The 23,479-nt window shown below is 50.8% G+C and overlaps 1 protein-coding gene across 1 annotated transcript in view; it reads right to left on the bottom strand.

Annotated features, from left to right (window-relative positions):
- Nucleotides 1–23,479, bottom strand: part of MEGF8 (multiple EGF like domains 8) — a 1,665,761-nt gene that overhangs the window by 1,243,892 nt on the left and 398,390 nt on the right. The window contains exon 14 of the mRNA XM_069640964.1: nucleotides 20,771–20,934. Coding sequence (XP_069497065.1) covers nucleotides 20,771–20,934 — 164 coding nt within the window. The remainder of the gene's footprint in view (nucleotides 1–20,770; nucleotides 20,935–23,479) is intronic.

Raw genomic sequence — 23,479 nt, 5'->3', positions numbered from 1 at the left:
ATAACTATAGGCCATCACCACAGTTCCCTTCCTACTCAAAATTCTAGATAGAGCAGCCTACAACCATATAAAGCACTATTTGGAATCCCATCACATTCTTGGAATGAGGCAATCAGGGTTTAGACTTGGCCACGGCACCAAATCAGTACTACTTGATTTGAGAATACAAATGAGAATACAAGTACCCCATGGTTATAGTTGAATTAATATACACATGACATGACTCAAGATTTTTGACTTAAATTTGGAAATAACAATCTGACACGTTTGGAAGGTACCCCGATGTTGGAGTTAATTCTGTATTTTACCGTTTCCGAGAAGGCATTAGGCAATAATATTAGAACCACCAATTCATCATCTGATAAAAAAAAAAATAAGTGCGCTAAGGAGGTACTAGCCTTGCCTGTATTTATACATGTATATATGTATTTATACATATGACACTACATCTCCCACAAGGCATGGAGCAATGACTAGTAGGACAGCGAACATAATGTGCACATTTAAATGAATTAAATATGGAAAAGTGGATAAAAAACCTCAGAAAGGAGCACACATAATAAATTGTCTCCCCCTCGGTGGAAAACTACATTTCCCATGTATCTCTGGGAGCATGTCCTCCAAAATACACGTGGCACTGGCAGTAAAATTACTGAAGCCCATTTCTCACCCGCGCACCTATGGTTAATCCTTTTCCTTTAAATATCAAAAGGACAAGTGTATGCTTAAATGGTCAAGAATAGATTGTGACTTAACGTAATTTAGACTCTCATTGAGCTTTTTATCCCAAAACATGGCCGACAGACCTACTCAGACAGAAATGGAAGTATGACAACTCAGTTGCCTAGGCAACACTACATATATGCTCCGCGGCTGCCGTAAAGGGCCCTTAGTAGAACCCGACGCGTGAAGCAGGAAACCAGATTGTTAAGGTAAGCGCTGAAGGGCAGCGGAAGCCCACCCAAATAGTCTCCCAATCAAAAACAGGTCCGCAATCAAACAGGCGGGTTTACACATGCCGCTTTGTTTTGTGGACGATACGATATGCATATGCACGGAACACTCTTTAAAAGTCCTGGTGTTTATTTACTTCACGAACGCTCATCCATCTGAATGAGGAATACAAGACATGCATGCTTTACGAATATACGTCTCTTTTAATGACTGAGTTTAATCTCTATGCTGGAGTTTCTGCTCCTATTAGAAACCTGGAGAAAACGTAACCTAGTTAACATTTAAATGCAACATCTCCAGGTAGGGTACTTGAGTATGAATAATTAATTAATAATTTTATAATAAACAGGTGGATTGTCTGATACCCGAATCCTGATAGAAATAAAACTCTAACACAAAAATAAAACTTCGACAGTATCAAGTAGGGGAAATTAACATATTCTCCCACTATGCTCCTTTTTCCTTGTTGAAGTGCTCGCAGCGCTATGAATCTGATGGGACTCTCTCTGATAACACGAGATCAGTGCACGCATTCCGACGATAGGTAAGCCCTATCTGGAGACAGATCTATTCTAAATTTAACTAGCAAGTGAAATATAAACTAATCTCTAGTTCTTTTCTGTTATTTTTTTCCTGTTCTACCAATGATGTTTCCCTCCCTCCCCTTCCTCTCCCACGGTGATCGCTCACGCTACGACCTTTTCTCATGTCCCGTCACCACATTTGGGCGCCATGACGGTATGTCTTATGTTTTTATGTTTTCATGGATTTACACATGTTTTCTCTGAATCATAATGTTGTGTAAACAAACTGGTGATATAGTTTGTTTTGTGTTTTTAACAAAAATGCTGATCTGTTCGGGTCATATGATGGATAATATGATCGATATGCATTTGGTTTTTTGGGAACGCCTGGGAATCTGTTTTATCTATATATCACATAAATTGCCATTGAACTTAAATTTTATTGAAATTTTGCTATCTTGTATATAGTATATCAAGCCTTAATGCCCAGATTTGAAAAAGGCACACTTAGGGTGCCGAAACACGCGTCATCCTTATGGGCTATCAAATAAATATAAGATGAATCAAGAAAATCTGGTTTTGGTTGATACCTGAACTTCACTGTTGCGCAGTAATAGATGGGCGCAGAAACCCTTTTTCACTTTTTGCAAAGGAGTGGGGGAACTCTATGTCTCCGTTCTCTGCTCCCACCAGTGCGACACTAACAATTTTATGCTGCATTAAGTCGCGGGGGTCCAAGAGTGACTGCACAAAAAGTTCCCCGAGCTTCATTTATCCAAAATCCAGCCTAAAAGCAAGTCCAAGCCCACCAACGGTAAGGATCTGCACCAAACATGCAGTAGTTGTCTAATCAGGGACAACTACTGGTTTTCACTCATGTCACCTTAGCACCCCTCAAGACCACATTGTATGCAGATGACATCCTCCCTGCCTCTGTACTCAAGAGCCTTCCTACTGAAGCACTCCTCCATTACTGGACAATCATCAACAGCTCCCGAACGAAAGGCACCTTCCTTTGACCCTCAAGACCGGGCAAATCCTCCTATCTCTTAAGAAACCAACACTGGGTACTGACGATCTCAGTAACTACTGCCCCAACACCCATCTTCCCTTCCTAGGTAAGATGCTTGAGAAAGCAGTAGTCGCGCAACTCCTCCAACACATTGAAGCCCATTACCTCCTTCAGCGCTGCCAATCTGGCTTCAGACCCAGATGCAGCACAGAAATGGCTACCATCATGTTAATCTACAATGCCTTTAAAATCCGCGATGGCCATTCTTGCCTCCTAGTTCTCCTTGACCACTCAGCAGTATTTGACACAGTAGACCACCAGACACTCACTGACGACCTACATCACTGTATTGTGATCAGCGATATCATCCTCAGCCAGTTCAAATCCTGCCTTGCTATTTATCAACATTTCGTACAAATGGATTCTTCCAGATCCCCACTCTACCCATCACCTGTGGAGTCCTGCGAGGATACATCCTGTCCCTGTGATCTTCAATCTTTACATGGAACTGCTTGGAACCCTCCTCGATCCGCCCAACATCCACATCCATCAATATGCAGATAATAGGCAGATCGGCCTCAAGATATCCTCCATCGAAGACAGCCTTGGTCCTCTCCCACCTGGATGCCCTTTTGGAAGGCCTTCCGGCAACTACCCTGTCACCCCTGAGATGCTGCATGTCAGAGCAAGACTCAAAGGACTGCGCAAATTCAAACATATCACCCTGACCCTCATCAGACTGCACTGGCTCGCACTGAAAGCTTGTATCATCTTTAAATCCTGTTGCATCATCTACAAGGCTGTCACCCTTAAGTCCCCAAGCAACCATATTGAGAAACATCTCCGAAGGCATGTGATCCACCATGAGTACGGAAATGTGCAGCCGTAAACTATGACGGTGCAGGAAAAAGAATCAGAAGATAGGCATTCTTTTTCTATGCTCCAAGACTCTGGAACCTCCTTCCCATCAAAATCAGACTTTCCCCATCGCTTCTACAGTTCAGGAAAGAGCTCAAGACCTTCCTCTTAAAGGAATGGTTCCTCCCTAACATCTAGGTACACACACCCTGCACTCTCCGCCCTACCTGCGACTTGGTGAACTGTTCCCCACTGTCTCCTCCCCTGGTTGTTTGTAGAAACCTTGCTGCCAATTGCCAACCCTCGCCCTCCAGTTAGTTCTGTACCCCCTTTTTCTCTGCTTCCCTCATGGTGTTCTCCCCCCACCTGAGATTGTAAAGCGCCTCGTTAATTCCTAAAGCTAGGCCTGAGCTCAATTAAATACCCTAATAACGATAACAACCCTGGGGGGCGTGGCTAACATCCATGCTGTAAGGACACCTTTTCCTTCAGCTCCCGGAGATTTGGAACGATCCTGCTTGAAAACTTGGATAATAACAGGTTAAATTTCCTGCAAACATTACTATGGATGCATGAAGTTTGCAGGTACAAGGTGTGATAAGCAGAGGAGAGATGGGGAGCGGATTGTCAAGCATCAGCTTGCAACCCGACCTGTAGCAGGACGACAAAATGGTGGTTGAATGTAGAGACCAGCAGCACTCCAGAGGACAAAAGGAACACAGAGCGGGGTTTGGGTGGTGAGCGGTGCACCCGGGGGCTTGGCAGCCTCATTCCCCCTCCCCGGTCGAATAGGCCTTTGTGAAGGACAAGCAGAAGTGATCGTGCGAGAGGTGCCCTGTGCAGTGCAGTTCGGCGTACCGAACAAAGCAAAACTGAGAATCCACAAGCTGAGGAGACGAGTCTGGGTGGTGAAAGGCACAGAGAGACCACAGAAGATGCTGCTGACGTGAAGGAGTAGTGCGTAGAGGAGAAGTCGGCCACGGAAACGAGGTGCACGGGAGCAACAAGGTGCCTGCATAGCCCAACAGCGGAGCAAACACTTTAAGCACACCAAAGCACAAGGGGTCCGGTGCCTGTGGAGTCTCTCGACTCCCTTGGTCGAGGGTCTCCATGCACCAAAGATGGATCGGAGTAAGAACCGACTACTGTCGGCATGCATGGTGAGTCGGCGGGAAGGTCAGTTAAGCATTGGAGTGGTGTGGGTCCAGGAGACGGAGAGAGGAGGTCCATCCTGGAGCAGAAGGAGTACGTTGAAGGGGAAGAAGGACGAGGTGAGGTTGAAGCCTGAAGGTGGGGGTGTCCTGCAGCGCAGCAGAAAGGAGAATTACATTACAGAGTAGAGTAGAGTGCAAGCCGTGTCAAGAGGAGGGTGGCAGGTGTTAGGCAGAAACCTGTGCAGTTCCCTTAGGGACCAATGCAAAAGGCTTAGGACTACAGGTGTTGGCAGTAAACCCAATTGGTAGCAGTCTGTACCACCCAGATTTACCTGGTAGCTGTGGCTGAGCAGCCAAACTTCTCTCAAGAAGAGTTAGACAGTATATAGAGTATACACAATAGGTACAAAGATACAGTAGCACAAGCAAACACTGACCAGAGCTTTGGTATAAAAGTATATAATTATTTATTTAAAAACACACTTGTAAAATACAATAACACTAATATGGCAAGCAAGTTCAAACACAGTCACTATCAATATATATACATCCCTGATTACTTTTGAACAAGTCTTAGTTAAAAAACCACTTATTTGCAGACAGAGGTGAGCGCTTAACCTAAGATGGCACTCCAATAAGTTAGTTAAAAAGGGAGGGAAAAGGAAGAATTAGGAAAGCACAAAATACCAACACTTTTAAAAGAACCACAGCAAGTCAGGAAAGGCAGAGTCTACTGTAGAGCAAGAAAGTTCATAGGCCAGGCCCACTCTTGGAGAGAGCAAGGCGGAATGTGTCCAAGATCACACAGTTGAATTATACTTTAAAAGTCTTTGCAGATAGTTCAAAAAGAGTTTGATCAGTTCAGAGGAAGTTAGTTAACAGGTCCCAGGTAACCCCAGGATAGAGAGTCAAGGATTTACGGGACACCTTGAACAGTCTGTTGCAAGGGAGACCAGGCGGGACACAGTACCTGAAATGGTGAGAAAGCTCCAGCGGGGGCAGTTGTTCCTGGCAGCGGGTGCAAGCCAGTGCTTCGTCCAGGGGAAGAGAAGATCTCGATGTGGAGGAAAGCTGGAGGTCATTGCACTGGCAGGGAAGAAACCAGCCGTGGAGTTTCCCGGTTAAAAGGTACTACCCTTTTATTCGCGGTAGTGGTGAAGCGTGGCTATCCGGCCGCCGGGGTGATTGGCACGGGCGATTCGACCACGAGACGATCCAGGAAGGCGAAAAGAGGGTTAACTTTATTCCCACCAGTTCAAAGGAAGAAGACTCTCCAGGACGAAGATCTTCTCTGTCGTCGGGAAGTGGTGAGGCGGTTCAGCAGGGCTCCACCGGTGGTGTCGTCGTTGCAGGTCGGCTCAGCTTCTTCCTCTTCGGATTCTTTGGTCCTGTGGCGACATGTGAAGTTCCAGTCCCCAAAGCCCTGCTTTTATGCAGAAAACCCCCATTCATCAGTCCTAGCTGTCACTCAAACATGCTAAGTGGTGAGCCGGGCGTCTCACCACTGGGCCAATCACACAAGAGTGCGACTTGAGCTGCTGAGGCAACCCAGTCTAGGGTGCCTAAACCCCCCCCCCACACATCCTGTAGACCCAGACAGAGTGGCACCACTTTTGGTGGCTTCTGTGCAGAAGCCCACCAAAAGTGGAACAAAGGGCTCGACTTGGGTTGGAGTTACAGAAGCGAACACAAACGCCATTTTAAAACCGAGTCCTGGCAAAAAGACCCAACGGGGAATAAATATTAAATAAATAACCCAGCGGTATCTTTAACATTGCACCAAAAAAGTGGTGCATTTAAAATGAATGGGAAAATCCCATAGGAAATATTCCGGGGGAATATTTCGCGTGGTAACCACTGTCACCAGCCAGAAACTCGACGAGGGGGGACTGCACAGTGCCCCCAAGAAAAACAGACCCAGGGGCAATCTAATTACCCCTACCAGTACTTCCACAATATGATGGTTTGTACTGGTTCTGTTCACAATTTAAGACTAGTAAAGTCAATGGTGACTTTACATGCCCTGGGAGACAGTAGTCAGTCCCAGGGTATGGAGTATATGTTTGGGGGTCACTATGACACCCCTGTGTTACTGCACTGAGGGTGCTGTGTAACACACTTACAAAAAATACATGAAACCCTATGGAGTAAAAGACCCCATAGCCCATAAAACACATTACAAAGTCAAAGGATATCTCAAATCATGTCTAAGAGTGGGAGAAAGAGAGTCTCACCCTTAGCAGGAGAAAAAAATAAATCCCAAAAATCCAGCAAAGCTGTTGGGGGACTCACTAGGTTTGGGAAATTAGCCTATACAGAGAATTCACCCTAACAGCAGGGGCCGGAGGAATCCGCCGACCCCATATGTACACCGGAGGGGAGGCCGTCAGAGCATTGCCAGTGAATCCATAACCGAGCTGGGAGGGAGAAAAGGCTGCCGAGTGAAGCACATGCAAGTATAATCCACATCCTAAAAGGCATGGGGGGATTGTCGGATTATTAATCGCAGGTCGGATGGGAAGCAGGGACCTCAGTATACAGCCAGGTAACGGGCACACTAGACAGAACAAAGCTGCATGAGTGTAAGCAGCTGAAAACAAACAAAAGGGTGGCTGCCAGAACACAGGGCACACATCAGCCAGTGATCGCTTACTACCAAGATTGGCACTGGCTCCTCATACACAGACAGGGCGTGCAGGACACAATCACTGCGACAGGCATGTGTCACGGCCAGGGGAAGGGGCCATATTAGTGTGGAACACACACCTGCCCACACTAGACATTACAGGTAAAAGAAGAAAGTGTATGCCAACGGGGCAACCCGCGCTTTGGTGCTGCCCATCTCAATGAGCGCAAGACACTAGTGGGATCCAGAACTGACTCACGATGATGGCCTGACCAAGTACTGTACAAGGTGGGTGCTGAGGGGTGGAGGCTAGCCACAGTAGATGGACATAAGGAACAAGTGACTTACCTGTAACTGTTCTCAGCATGGGTCTGGCATGGATTCACATGCTCATGAATATTCCCTGTTGTCCGGCTGGGAATCCTCTGTAACAGAAAAGGGTTGTAGGTCAAATGATCGAATCTAAAGGGTCGACAGGTCAAATGGTCGACACCAAAAGGTCGAAAGGTCAAATGATAAAAAAAATGTTTAATTTTTTAAAATTTTTCTTTTTTTCCCCCAAACGAAAACCTAAAAAAATATATATATAACTAAAAAAAATGCGATCATTTGACCTGTCGACCAAATTGTGTCGACCTTTTGACTGTCGACCCTTTGTCTGTCGACCATTTGACTAGACAGCACAGAAAAGGTCAGTTTCAGTTGCATTTCTGAACTGTATTTCTCCTAACAGCCAATCACTGAGCTCTGGGGGTCATACTACCCCCGCCAATGATCGCCCTATACCTAAGCCCCTACACTCTGGCAGCCATCTGCAGATTTGGTAGCACGTAAGGTGGCAGTAGGACCAAGAGAAGAGACGCAGAGGGGCAGGCGGGATGGTTCGCATGTGAATCCATGCTAGACCCATGCTGGAGAACAACAGTTACAGGTAAGTAACTTGTTCCTTCTCCAGCATGGGGTCTGGCATGGATTAACATGCTCATGAATAAACAATACACAGCAGTATACACATGCACATCCACGGGAGGTGGCAAGGCTCAACATAAGCATCTCTTACCTCCTCACCAGGCTCACCTTCAAGCGAACAGGTTGCGCAGCACTGCTTGGTCGACTCTGGACTCCTCTCTGGAATCGCTGTCGACAAAGTAGAATCTCGTGAAGGTGTACGTCAACCTCCACGTAGCAGCCCTGCAGATGTCCAGCAGGGGCACACCAGACAGGAGCGCCATAGTTGCAGCGATTGCTCTGGTTGAATGGGCTCTCGGGCGGCCAAGCAACGGTCAGTTAGCCAACCAGTGACAATGGGAGATGAAGCCGGATAGCCACCTGGAAATGGAAGCCTTGGATAGGGCCTTCCCATGGTTCACAGGACCAAAGTGCACAAAAAGTGGAGAAGTTTTCCGGAAACTTTCTGTGCGGGCCACATAGAACTTTAGCGTTCGAGCCACATCCAGCGAGTGCAAAGTCATTTCAGCCGGCGACAAGGGTGTCTGAAAAAACACAGGCAACACCAAGGGTTCATTGAGATGAAAGTCCGACGGAACCTTGGGCATGAAGGAGGGGTGCGTCCGCAGCACCACCCTCGTCTCGTGGAAAGTCAGATAAGGTGGCTTGCAGGACAGGGTCTGGATCTCACAGACTTGTCATGCAGAGGTGATGGCCACGAGGAAAGCTGTCTTTCACGACAAACTTTAGCGAAGCTGCATGCATAGGTTCGAATGGGGCCCATGAGCCTAGTCAGCACCAGGTTGGGTCCCACGCCGGTGCCGGGGCCGGAGCCTTCAACGGCGGGAACGAGCAAACGGTCCCTTGATTAATTCCTGGACTAGATGGTGCGACCCTAGGGAGGACCTTCGCTGAGACTGATGTAACAGGAAATAGCCGCCTTGATGCACCTTGATGGAGGAGTGCGCCAGCCCCGATTTAGCCAAAGATAGTAAGTACGGAAGCACCCGGGGGGCCGTGACCCTCAGACGGTTGATCTTCTACGTACGGCACCAGGTCACAAAGTGTTTCCATAGCCCTTCAAAGACGACAATGCCCTGGCCTTGGGGAGCACCTCCCTGCAGTCCGCCAGAAGCTCGTAACCACCGAACTTTAATGCTGCAGGAGCCATGCATTCAGGTTCAGCGATCCTGGGTCGTGGTGCAGAATTGCGCCTCTTTCTCTGGCGAGAAGATCCGCTACCACTGGCAGCTGATTGGCGGGGATGTTGACATGCTGAGAAGGTCAGAGTACCAGATCTGCCTCGGCCATGCTGGTGTGACGAGGATCATCCTGCACTGGTACCGTCTGAGTTGACTGATGACATTTAGTAGCAGCGGCAACGGAGGGAACGCGTACAAGAACATGCAGTCCCAAGCGAAGGAGAATGCGTCCCCCATGCTCCCCGGCTGGGGGAACCTGCTGGTGTACCTCCGGCACTTGGTGTTCGTCGCTGTCGCAAACAGATTCATCTGGGGATTGCCCTACTTGAGAAACAGGCTGTCCACTTGATCCTGCTGAAGCTCCCACTCGTGGCAAGAGCCTAGCTCCCTGCTGAGAGAGTCGGCAACAGTGTTCTTTACTCCTGCCAGGTGGAACGGAATGAGGAACATCCCCTGGGCGACGGCCCAGTGCCACAAGTCCTGTGCCTCCTTCGAGAGCGCTAGGGATCTGGTTCCCCCCTGCTTCTGGATGTAAAACATTTTGGTGGCATTGTCTGTGAAGACCCTTACCACCTTGCCCTTGAAGGATGGTAGAAACTGTAGGGCCCAAAACGCTGCTTGTAGTTCCAGAACGTTGATATACAGCGTCTTCCCTTCTGTTTGCCACAGGCCTCTGGCGCGAAGATGCCCGGTGTGGGCTCCCCAACCTTCCAGACAAGCGTCCGTCGTGACCGTCTCCTGGTATGGGGGGCTCTGAAAGTCTGTGCCTCCCGTGATATTGGAGCGCATGCTACACCAACTTATCGCTCAACGGAACTCCTCGTAGAGCGCGAGCCTGTCCTGGAAGCTTCCGGTCACCTGGAGCAAACAGGCATCGAGGAACTGCTGGAGTGAAGGCATCCACAGTCTGCAGAGCCGAATCGGGTATATGCACGATGACATCATGCCGAGCAGCAACTTGATGGTCCACACTGTGGCGATCTTCAGTGCCAACGGCCGTTACACTTTGGCCAGGATGGCTGATATCCTCTCCTTCGACAGAGCTACCAGGCAAGCCACGGTGTTGAGTCTGGATCCTAGGAATAGAGTGTCCTGCGATGGAGTCAAGCAGGACTTTGCATAATTCACTGAGAACTCCAGGTTTGTCAGCAGCTGGACGGTCCGTGCCATGTGTTCGACAGCGATTTCCTTTGACATGGCCAGTCATCCAGATAAGGGTACACGTGGATCCCCTGTAGTCGCAGATGGGCAGCCACCGGAGCCAGGAATTTGGTGTAGACTCTCGGCACCGACTTCAGTCCGAATAGGAGCACCAGGTAATGCAGCACCTGGACCACGAAACGCAGGAACTTGCAATGCTTTGCATGTATGGGGACGTGGAAGTAAGCGTCCCCCAGAGCCAACAACGGCAGAAAGTCTCCCTGCTGCAGTTGGCCGAGCACGTGTTGTAGAGTGACCATCCGGAACTTCTGGGACTTGATCTACTTGTTGAGTCGCCGTGGGTCGAGAATGGGCCTCCAGCCCCCAGTCTTCTTTCTTATGAGCAAATATCTGGAGTAGACTCCAGAACCCTGAAGTCGCTGTGGAACCAGCTCGATTGCCCCTTTCTGTAACATGGCTGGGATTTCCAACAACAGTTGAGGGAAGTATAGTTCCTGCCGGGCCACCGGTAGTATACAATGACACTTAAGTTCAAATTCCAGAGTGTGTCCATGGGCAAGAGCGTCCAGCACCCAAAGGTCGGTGGGGATGATCTCCCACACACCGACGAAGTTCGCCAGCTGGCCTACCACCAGGGTGCATGGGTGAGGCCCGACGTCTTGGCCGGTTCAGTCTTGCTTGGAGGTCCAAGGCCCACCTTGCAGACCTTGACGACGACGGCGTCTGCCCCCAAAGGCCTTGGAGCGACCCCTGTTGGTTTCCTGTGTCAAGGAGCGGGAGGGTTGGCAGTAAAAGGATCAGCCCACGCCGAAACCCTTCAAAGATCTGAAAGACTTCCCTCCTGAGGAATGAAAGGACTGTCGACGTTGCTGCAGGGTATCTAGGGCATGTGACGTCTCTGTCCGTCTTGATGGCCTGGAGTGATTCTTCCACCGCTTTTCCAAATAGGTTGTCCCCGTCAAAGGGCATGTCCAGAACCCTCGTGGGGACCTCCTGTCTAAAGTTGGTGGCCTTGAGCCAGCCACGCCCGCAAAGGCAGACTCCGCTCCCCATCTGTCAAAAACCTGTGTCCGTGATGTCCAGCGCCACCATGATGGCGTGGTCCAACACCACTTCTTCTTGCAGGATCTCCAACGCCTCTACCCGCTTGTCATTGGGGAGGAAGTCCAGCAGCGCAGCCAATTTATACCAAAGTTCTCGCTAGTCACGATCGAGAGGGCACTGGCAGCCTTGACCGTCGTCGCTGATGAGTAGATAACCTTTCTACCCATGGAATCCAATTTCTTCCCCTTGTTGTCCGGAGGGGAGGAAGAAGAAGATGCCGAAGCCTGCAATTTCTTCCTGGTGGTTGCCGAGACCACCGAGTCTGGTGACGGTTGACACCGAAGGCATTTTGGTACGGAGTCCGGCACCCTGTACTTTTTCTCCAACCGGTCTCTCTTCGCTGGTGCTGTGGAGAGGTTCCTCAGCAGAGCCAGCCCTTCATCCCAAATATTATCTAGGAGCAGGACCAAAGGGATGGTCTTCCTCCCGGCACTGATATAATAATTCTTCCTTCTTGAGTGAGTTGGAAAAGTTCCAATGCTCGGGCGATCAGCGAATGGAAGGAACCAAATTTGTCTGGCGGAAAAGCTCTGGGCATAGGCAACGGGGGGGTGGTGGGGTCTCCCAGCCCGCTGTCATCATCCGTGCCGTCATCGCCATGTCCGTCTCCATCTCCCTCAGGGAAGAGGGTGTCGATGGGTGGCATGGAGGTGTGTGATGCCTCCTCCTCTTCTTGGTCGGCGGTTCCCCCAGTGCCAACAGTGTGGCCGGAGCCAGTGCCGCGGGTGGAACGGGCGAAGAGCCCGTCGGCATCCTCCTCTATAGCTCTGACACCAGTGTGTGGAGAGTCGAAAGGATGTCCAGTGAAATATCCTTTGGTGGCACCTGGGGTGCAGGCGCGCTGTGCCCAGGGGCTCTGTCATCTCGAGGAATAGGACCGCGGGGATCAGGAGCTTTGTCATCGTCCCCAAAGATGGTATCCCCGTCATCACCTCTGGAGGGCGATTCCCTGACATTCCCTTTGTCGGCCTCGTCCCTGGACGGTATGGATGGACGTGATCTGATCCTCGTCGGACAAAGAAATGTCCGTTCCTAGGAGACCTTCAGCGCCCCCACCCATTTTCTTCAGAGGTCCAGATGGGTCAGTCTCGGGCTGATGTCCGGCATCCTCTTCTCCGGAGTCTTCTAAACTGGCTTGCTGGAAGCCTCCCTCCTGGGAGGAAGCGCTACCCTGGCCGTCGTCGGGGTACCCTGGGCCGGGTCTGCCCCTACAGCCTTTGAGAGTGACACCACCACCAACTCTATGGAGGATGATGATTTGGCCTAGTGTACATGGGCCTTCAAAGAGAGGCCAGCTCCCCTGACCTGTTTGGCCTTCTCCTTCACGGCCGAGTCAGACACCTTGTCCTGCTTGGCCTTTTCCTTCGGGGCTGGGTTGGACCTCTTGTCCTGCTTGGCCTTCTTCACAAGTAGGTTTGACACCATACCCTGCTTGGCCTTCTCCTGCTTGGCCTTCTCCAGAGTCTCTCTCAACTTCCCCGGGTTAGCTGATTCCTCTTGGACGAAGAGCCAAGAGTGGTAGCTGGAGACCGATGCAGACGGAGATAATTGCGCCCTGACCATTGCGGGACCCGCACCAGCGGCGACCCCAACGGAAGCAGACTTGCAGTGCTTGGCCTTGTGTTGGACCCCCACGGGTGGGGCGCCCTCAAAGGACTTAGAAGCCTGCTCAGGTTTACCGGATCCGGGAGAGGCCTGCCCCTGGGGAGCCTTGGTCTCCAACCACAGCAAATCACGCAATCTTCTTCCTTGTGCGTGGGTGGAGACATTACAGGCACTGGGAATGCTCATCGTCCGAGAACACATTCTGCAAACCGCAGCCGGAGCAAAGCTTAAAGAGGGAAGCACTGTGATTCTTCTCCTCCAACATGATCCACGCAGAGTAGGCCTGAAGAACTTCTGGAAGCTTCCAAGAACACCACTCGACGAAATTCGCCCTTGAGGGGCGCTGAAGAAAGTCGGTACCGTTAATTGGTAGATAGTAGATGGAGCACACGGGCTCGATTGACCGAAAAAAATTAAGTTTTCAAAAGTGGAAAAAACGCAGAAAAGCTCGAAGAGTGAAATGCGAGGACTCCCAGCACTTGAACGTGCTATAAAAATCTGAAGATGGCTGCCATAGGAGGGGCTTAGGTGGAGGGCAGTACGACGCAGAACTCCGTGATTGGTTTATGGGAGAAAGACAGTTCAGAAATGAAACAAACTAAATTTTCTTTTACCGAGGATTCCCACCCTGACGACGGGGAATATTCATGAGCATGTTAATCCATGCCAGACCCCATTCTGGAGAAGAACAAGTTACTTTCTTACCTGGTAACGTTCTTTCGATGGGATGGTCCGACGACGTATTCCATATCTATGACATGTAATCACCACAGCTGTGCTGCTTCGGAAACTTTTCCGGCGTCTGCGTCCTGCGTCGATGACGTCGATGCGCCGACGTCGAGGACCTCCTCCGACGTCATCCGATGTGATAAGTAGGACGCACGACGCCCGTAGCCTCAGTTGTAGTTTTTTCCCCCAGAACGTGTGACATAAGTCAACTGCCAGTCAGACACAAAGCCTTGCTGAACGTAAGCTGCAATCGCAAAAGAAATTCTGCAGCGGGGAAGGCAGGGCAGGAGCGATATGGAATACGTCGTCGGACCATCCCATCGAAAGAACGTTACCAGGTAAGAAAGTAACTTGTTCTTCGAGGGGATTGGGTCCTCCGACGTATTCCATATCTATGACAGACTCCCAAAGCAGTACCAAAACAAGGAGGAGGGAAAGCATTTAGAAGCAAAATTTTAGAATAGCCAATCAAATAGCCGAGCAAAGGACCGCCTTGCCAAAGGCCAGATCCTGCCCCCTGATGGAATCGAGGGAATAATGCCGTACAAATGTATGTACTGAAGCCCAGGTGGCTGCATCACGGATGTTGCGAATAGGAACACCCCTCTGCAGGCCAGTAGATGCAGCCACACCCCTGGTAGAATGGGCCCGTAAGCCAGCCGGTGGGTCCTTACCCGCCAAGCGGTAACACTCCGAGATGGCCAAAATAATCCAGCGGGACAAAGTCTGTTTCGTCACAGCTTGCCCCAAACGCTTTCCAGCGTAACCAATAAAGAGTTGATCGTCCACTCTGACCCGGGACATGCGTGAAACATAAAAGCTTAAAGCTCTCCTAGCATCAAGCCTATGGAGCCTCTCCTCTTCCTTACCAGGATGCGGAGGAGGATAGAATGCCGGAAGAACAACCTTCTGGGCTAAATGAAATTCCGTCACTACCTTCGGAAGAAAAGAAGGACGAACTCGAAGGACAACCCTGTCCTTGTGAAAAACAGTGAAGGGTGGCTTAACTGAAAGTGCCTGTAACTCACTCACTCTGCAAGCGGAAGTAACCGCAACTAAAAACACAGTTTTAAGAGTTAACAGCCACAAAGGGCAAGAATGTAAAGGCTCAAACGGAGCACCCATAAGAAACCTAAGAACAAGGTTTAAATCCCAACCGGGCACCAGGAAAGGTGACGGAGGGAACACATTAGTGAGCCATTTCAGAAACTGTGAAATTAAAGGGATTTTAAAGTAAGAACACTCTTCAGACGAGCGCTTAAAGATGGACAGCGCCGCCAGGTAACCTTTAATGGTACCCACTTGCAAGCCCCTGTGGGCCAGAGAAAGCAAAAAGGACAGAACCATGGGGATGTCACATGCAAAAGGATCCACATTCCGAACTCTGCACCAGTCGCAGAACTTACGCCAACGGCAACGGTACAGAGACTTCGTTGCTGGCCTACGGGCCGAAAGCAACACCTCCATCACGTCTTCAGGGAGGTCCCAATCCATATACCTCAACCTTTCAGAAGCCAAGCGTGAAGGTTGAGGGATCCGACCTCTGCCTGACCCCCCTCCCGTGAGAGCAGATCGTCTCGGTAGGGAAGACGACGTGGAGGGCAGATGGACAAGTCGAGAAGGTCCGGGTACCACGTCCTCCGAGCCCACGCCGGAGCAATGAGGATCATCCGGGAACCGAACTTCCGTAACCTCCGCAGCACTTGCGGGATGACGGGGACTGGAGGAAACGCGCACAGCAGCGGGAATGACCACTCCACCACGAACGCGTCTCCCAAGGCTCCTTTCGGAGGAAATTCCCGCGAGCAAAACCTTTCGCACTTCCGGTTGACACTGGAGGCGAAGAGATCCACTTGAGGGGTCCCCCAAAGGGCGAAGATCTCCAAGAGAATCTCCTGAGCCAACTCCCACTCGTGAGAGATCGCGCTGTGCCTGCTCAGAGCGTCCGCCGTCACGTTTTCGTCTCCGGCCAGATGAACTGCCGAGATCGAAACTTCCTGCTGGATGGCCCAGAACCCAAGCTGCATCGCCTCCCTGCACAGAGGAAGTGACCCTGCCCCCCCCTTTTTGTTGAGGTAGTGCATGGCCACTGTGTTGTCCGTCAGGATCAGGACATTCTTTCCTCTCACAGTCGGCAGAAAAGCCTTCAGGGCTAGCCTGACGGCCCTCAGCTCCAACAGATTGATATGGAGTCTGGACTCCGACGGATGACCAACGACCGCTGACTGTCAGCCCGTTGGCATGAGCTCCCCATCCCGCGAGGGATGCATCCGTCACGATTGACACCTCCGGCCAGGGAAGCCAAAATGGAGCCCCCTTCATCAAGTTGCCTTCGACGGCCCACCACAGAAGGTCCTGGGCGATCGAGGGCGGCACCTGAACCGGGTCCGACATCCTGCCGGAGGACTGCGACCATTGCGTCTTGAGTGCCCACTGCAAAGATCTCATTCGCAGGCGAGCCTCTGGCACCAGAAGAATGCAGGATGCCATGAGGCCGAGCAACCTCAAGAACACGAACGCTGGGAGCGTCTGGGCCTGCTGAAACTTGTGCACCATCTGCTGAATGTGAAGAGCCCTCACCTGGGGAGGAAAACACTGCCCCAGGGAAGTGTCGAGCACTGCTCCGATGTACTGGAGCCTCTGTGTTGGCGTCAAATGGGACTTCTTTAAATTGAGGGAGAAGCCCAGCCTGTGAAGGGAGTGGCAGGTGACGGACAGATGATCCAGGACTTGCTCGGGAGAGCTCCCCCTGATCAACCAATCGTCCAGGTAGGGGTAGACGTGAATCCCCCCTTGCCTGAGATGCGCTGCCACCACCACCATGAGCTTGGTGAAAACCCTCGGGGCGGAGGTCAATCCGAACGGCAGGACCCGAAACTGAAAGTGCAAGTCACCAACCGCGAACCTCAGGTACTTCTTGTGCTTGGGATGGATCGGCACATGGAAGTAAGCATCCTTGAGGTCGAGTGACACCAACCAGTCCTGAAGCTGAAGGGCCTGGAGGACTTGAGAGAGAGTAACCATCCTGAACTTGTCCTTCCTGAGGAGTTTGTTCAAAACGCGCAAGTCCATGATGGGTCTCAATCCCCCGTCTTTCTTGGAAATCAAAAAATAAGGGGAATACCATCCCTTGTTCCTCTCCGCTACAGGCACTAGTTCTATAGCGCCCTTCTCCAGCAGGGCTTGAATGTCCTGCGCAAGGAGCGGATCCGGACACTTCAAAGAGAGGTTCCCCGGTGGATTGTCGCGAGGCCTGTGCCGAAAGGGAAGACAGTAGCCGTGGGTTATGATCTCCAGAACCCACACATCCGAAGTAATGGCTTGCCACTCTACAAGATGCTGCGCCAGCCTTCCCCCAACCGGCGAACCATGGGACCTGGCCTCATGACTGAGTAGGAGCGGCTGCGGCGTTACCTGAGGGCAAAGAGGCAACTGCCCGAGCGGCATTGGCACCACGGGTACCCTGTCGTCCACCTCTGGTACCCCTGCGTTGGCCTCTATGACTGCCAGCTCCTCTCGCTTTACTGAAGGACGAGTAATAGCGAAAGGAACCACCCCTCCACTGCGGTCCCTTGGGACGAAAAGGCAGAGGTTGGCAAACTGCAGCGCCCAACGACTTCGCTGCAGCTTTTGAGGTCTGCAACCTCTCAAGGCTCTCGTCAGCCTTGCTGCCAAAAAGGTGTTCACCGTCAAAGGGCATGTTGAGGAGCCGGGACTGCACATCAGGAGCAAACCCCGACTTCCGCAACCACGCAAACCTGCGTATCACGGTGCTCGCCGCCATGGACCTACTGACGCATTCAGCCAAGTCCAGACCCGACTGAACGGACTCACACATGGCATCCTTACCATCCTGGACCATAGCAAGGAAACCATCCCGTTCATCCCCTTCGGGAATATGTTCAGCCGCTAACGCAACACAGTTCCACAGAGTGTGCGTGAAACGTGACAAGGCCCAAATGGAGTTGGCCGCCTGAAGCGCCATACCACCAGAAGAAAACACTTTCTTCGCCCAGCCATCAAAACGTTTGTCGTCCCTATCAGGAGGGATGGTAGGGTACGACGCCTGCTTTGCCGGGGCCGTGGCCGCCTGCACCACCAAACTTTCCGGAGTGGGGTGCCTGGTCAAGTAGCAGGGGTCGCTACTGGCTGGATGGTCTTTACGCGACAAGGATCTGCCCACCGCCGGGAGACTCTCCGGAGCAGTCCAAGCCGCCGCCACCCTTCTCTGTAAAGCCATATGGAACGGCAGTACCGGGTCAGTTGGGGGACCAACATCAAGGATGTCCGTCAGATCATCCTGCACAAACTCCCCTGGGGGAGCAGACCATCCCAGATACTCAGACACCCTAGCCATAAGGCGCCGGTACGAGGAATCGGCATGGGAGCCAGGCTCAGGCCTACAAAATTCTACCTCCAGAGAGGAGTCCAGTCCACTGGCATCATGCAGTGACTGCCTCAAATCGTCAAACTGACTATGGCCCGAGACAATGTCATCTGGCACCTGACTAGGAACCAGGCCATCAGAATCCTCATCCGCCTCTGAAATATATTCCAGGTGGCGAAAAGGCACCCGAGAGTGCTTGCTCTTAACCAGAGCCTTCCTAGGGGGTACACCCGTGACACGGGGCACCTCCGACACGAAAGGCGTCGATGGCGTCGAGCGAATCGGCGCCGACGTCGAGAAAACCGGCAACGGCGCCGAGAGGATCGGCGTCGAGGAAATCGGCGTCGACGTCAAATACAGCGCCTCCAGTATCGGCGGCGTCGACACAGCCCTCGAAGCCGGAGCCCCGAGCGTGTCCCTCGACGACCTGATCGTCGATGGCTTCGACGACTTCCTCGAAGCCGGAGCCTCGAGAAAGCCTGTCGACGCCCTCGACGCCTCAGACGTCGATGTCTTCCTCGAAGACTTCACAGGAGCACACGGTCTCGAACGCGTCGAGGACCGGGACCTGGCACGGGTACGGCGAGAACGAGCCTCCTTGTCCGAACGGGACCGCTCCCGTGACTCGTGCCGACCACTCTTGCGAGCGGTGTCTCTCGACCTCTCACGGCCGACCCCACTCGGGGGCGCGGACGGCTGAGTACCCTGCGACTCAAGAATCGCCAACATTTTCTTCCCGAAGGAAGCCCATTCCTCCGGCGTCGCATGGCTGGTGGGGTAACCGACGTGACAGGCAGAATCCTCGGAAGAGGACCTGGAAGGCGACCGGTGACGGCGCTTCCGAGAATGCCTCGAAGAGGCTGAGGAGTGGCGAGACCCACTCCTAGAAGAAGACGGACGAGACTTCCGACGATGATGCGGAGAGTCACCCCTCGAATCATCCGTCGAAAGCCCCGCCGACTTCGACTTCCGGGGCTTGGACACCCGACCTACCGACAACTTCTTCTTACGTTCGCGTAAGGCTCTGGACGTGAGCGACTGGCAGTCGATACAGTCATCCGTGTCGTGGGCCTCCCCGAGGCACCAGAGGCAGGCGTTGTGCGAGTCAGTCACCGACATCTTGGACCCACACTCCCCGCACTTCTTAAAGCCCGGACGCGGGGTTGAAGACGAAGTGGAAGACATCGCTGAAGGAAATACACAAACGAACAGGTTCAAAGAACCAGAAAGAACAGAACTCCAAAGAGTCGAGGCTTAGAACCGAGAAACACGAAGCAACACGTTCGCGGAAAAAACGGAACTTAGGCTACGGGCATCGTGCGTCCTACTTATCACATCGGATGACGTCGGAGGAGGTCCTCGACGTCGGCGCATCGACGTCATCGACGCAGGACGCAGACGCCGGAAAAGTTTCCGAAGCAGCACAGCTGTGGTGATTACATGTCATAGATATGGAATACGTCGAAGGACCCAATCCCCTCGAACTGTATTTATAATAAACCATTATTTTTTCTATTTCTGGTTGTGTTTCTGTTGAACCCTTGGTATACTACTAGTTCTTTGTACCTTCCTACAGCCATCTCTCCCTCCTAAGATGAGCCTGGCTGCTCTGTCTACGCTACCATATATTCAGGTGGTACAGTCTTATACTAAGAGTGGAGTTTTGTACTGTCTCAGTTGTATGGTTTTACTAAGTCCTGAGTTGGACTTCAGAAAAACTGTCCTAACTCCAAGATCAGAGTAAAATGAGTGTGGAAAAAGGTTCCAACTCACTCAGGAGAATCAGACACAAATCAAAGAGTCCAGCAAAAAGTACTACCAGACGCACAGGTGGAGAGAATTTCACTCAAGAAGGAAAATCTTAACCGACAATGGTAAACTCCAATGTGCACATTAGAAACAACACAAAAATCATAAAAATATAATTGCTGCCACAAGCTTGTCTTTAGGCACATATTAAAGTAATCCCAAGTGTGAAAAGCTTGGGCGATACAAAAGTATCCCATAGCAAAGCATTGTAAGATGATGTGTGCAATGTTAAATCACAAAAATGTAAAGGGGAAACTGTTTCCCAGGACTGATAGTCTAAAGGACTGATCAATTTACTCATACAAAATTTGCAACAGGCAAGGGAAGTGAAGCTGAAGGATTTATTTCCCTTCAAAAGGTCAGAACAGGTTAAAAGACAAAGCAAAGCGATTGGGGGTCCATAGAAAATATGAAGGCAACGTTTACAAAAGAGAAATCTTTTACCAACGGGTGATATAATAACCCTAGGACACAAATGGGTTTAAAGGGTTGCACCGGCAGGGGTACTTCAGGACAAGTGCCTCTGGCCATCAAAAAGAAGTCAGTGACCCAGAAAAATAAAGGGGGAAAAGGAAAACGTTGAGGGGGCCTAAAATGTGGCCCTGGAATACCCCCAAAAAGTAATTATGTCCTAAAAGACACCCACTGTCATGTCTCCACATGGCCTGGCTGTCTTGTTCGCTCCACAACTACTCACCTTGTCTGGCTGTGAGGTGTTGCGTGGTTGCTGGTATGTGATCAAATGCAGTCCTGGAAGGAAGTTGCTTTGCTGACATGCATCAAGTGAGGTTATAAAGACTGTGTTTGGTCCCCACCAGCCATACGTGCCAGAAATCTGCCCAACCCGACAGCTGTCTTGATCTGCAAAACAAAGCAGAAATAACATATTTTGTTTGTTTTGGCAGCCAATTGTATCATGTGGTTCTTTATCCATTTAGAAGAATCCTTAAGTGCCAACTCCATGGAAAACAACATGTTGAGTCCTACAACGCTCATCACCTCTCACCTCTGCTATTCAACATCTAAATGACCACACCCCTCTGTCACCTCATCAAAAGACACAGCCTCACCTGCTAGAACTACACAGATCTACAAAACAAACGCTGGCGAAGAACAAAACCCAACCCTTACTAGCTGCCTCACAGAAATAAACCATTCAATGAGTACCAACAGCCTTAAACTCAACCTGGAAAAAACAGAAACCATGATCGTGCCCAATGACCCATTGAACCATCACCACATTCCATGGCCTACTGAATTGGGAAGTCCACCAGAACCATCCAGAGTGGTTAAAAATCTCAGAATATGGACAATAAACTAACACTCAAACCACAAGTCACCGCAGTAGTAAGGAAATGCTTCTTCCACCCCCTACACAATCACAAAGATATTCATTTTATTCACCGTCCCACACAGAACACTCACCATAATTTCTCTTGTCATGTCAACAATAGACTACGCCAACAGCATCTAGCCCGGTGTTAGGTAGATTTTCCTTCTTGAGTGAAATTCTCCCAAATGTGTGAGTCCCCCAGCATTTTTGGACTGATTTTCACGAGTGTTTGGGAACGTTTTCCACACTCACTCATTCTTTTACTCTGACATTGGGAACCCTTTTGATTTCTTCTTTAATACTTTTTCATGGAGTTATACTTCCCTCCATATTTTCTGCCAAATGCATTTTATTATTGCAGAGCACAGCACTTTCTGTGCAGTGTTGTTAGAAGCTCCTTGGGCTTTCCTTTTGGTTTTACCGGTGTTAACACATGTTACCAGAGCAGGCGGACACCCCTTTGTCCCGCTTGTATTTTATTCTGAGATCAGCACACTTCCAACTTATGTGGAGTGCTGAGGGGAAACATTGTCCCCCTTTTCTCACTGTTCCAGTAACTTTTAGTTACTGTTGCAAGTTCATCTGACAGGCTGGTGGCAGTGTACCCTTTTGCACAACTTTTTGTGGACTTATGTCGCAGGCTGCCATCGCAGCTGCGACAAGGGACACTATTGTCACAATTTGCCTAAAATGGTGGCTGTACTTTTCTAAGCCCCCTAATCATGATGACTTGCTCTTATTTAAGCCTTCGTCTACCTGCCTGGGTGAGGGCGGCCTTTTGTCTTTGGGGGGCTTTTCTTGGAAGCCCACCAAGGCGCTTTTAGTGCGTGAAAGGACAAGAAGTGGAGGAAGTGACCCAAACTACCCTGGTCTTTGTCTTGCAGTGTGCCTGCCTGGAACCAGTTTGTGCTTGGAGGGTGGCGCTCTCCATTGGACAGTAACCCCGCAAGTTTGAATGATTCCATGTCTGGTTATTGGTGGCCTCAGCCAGCCAGTTTTCCTGCATAAAAGGGGAGGGTCCTGGAGCAGAAACTCAGAGTCGACCATTGGAACTGAAGATCTGCAGACGAAGGAGGATGTCCACAGCCACTTACAGCGACCGCCAGAGCCATCTAAGTAACCGCTGCAGTCCCGACATCAACTTCTCCGCGACAGGGAAGCCCCGAAGCAGACAACATCCTCCCTTGGAATGGTGGGCATAAGCAGTCCTGAGACGAACTGCATTTTGCTCCCTCCCTGGAAGAGCTGCGACCTGCACGGCCTGCAATTCACCAATACTCGGCAGAGGCGTTGCTAGGGGAGGTGGCTTAACTGGGCTATGGTCCCGGGTCTTTTGGTTGTAGCCTCCGATAGAAGCTCAGGGGCTACACCCAAAAGGCTAGCTAGCCTGAGTCCTGACAGTCCCGACATTAGTGTAGCCTTGGATCTTTTCCAGACCTAGGAACACCCCTGATGCCTAGGGTCCTGTGCCATTTTGTGGTGCAATGCCAACTGAAGCATGGTTTTGTCAGAAACTTTGCAGGCATCCTCTTGGAACTCCAGAGACTTCCCGCTCGTGGAAGTACCCTCAGCCAACACGAGGACCGGCGCAAAGTCTTCCACACGACAATCGTCCTTCATCCAAGCCTCGAAAAAGGCACAAACGAGCTAGTGCTGTGAAGATCTTCAGCTGGGTGTCCAACCACGAGAGAAACCATAAAATCCATTGCCAGTTCTTTTGTTCAGTCGCCAAGACCAAGAAGCTTAAACCCGAGTCTGCTGTCACCTCTACTTGGGGACCGTCCTGCTGCACAAGCTTCTTCACTGATAAGGTACTGTTCAGACCCTAATACTTACCTGGGGGCCTGCATTGTTGTTCCTGAACTTTGGAGGGTTGCAGTTAAGCCGTTACTTGCATCCCATCCTAGTCCTACATTGGGCTACTTTGGTTTGGACAATCAAGACATTATCTGCTACTTAACTGTAAACCTGAAGAACACTTCATAGACTCTGCCTTGTTTGCTACTTACCTGCTTTTCTTCTTTTGTCCTTGGTCACTGGACCCCCCAGTGCCCCGCTTTGACGCTGAGACTC

Source organism: Ambystoma mexicanum, chromosome 1q (genome assembly GCF_040938575.1).
Source record: "Ambystoma mexicanum isolate Mex_15411 chromosome 1q, UKY_AmexF1_1, whole genome shotgun sequence".
NCBI classification, from domain to species: Eukaryota; Metazoa; Chordata; class Amphibia; order Caudata; family Ambystomatidae; genus Ambystoma; species Ambystoma mexicanum.
The sequence above is the reverse complement of the archived record's forward strand: the minus strand, read 5'-3'. Positions and strand labels throughout refer to the sequence as shown.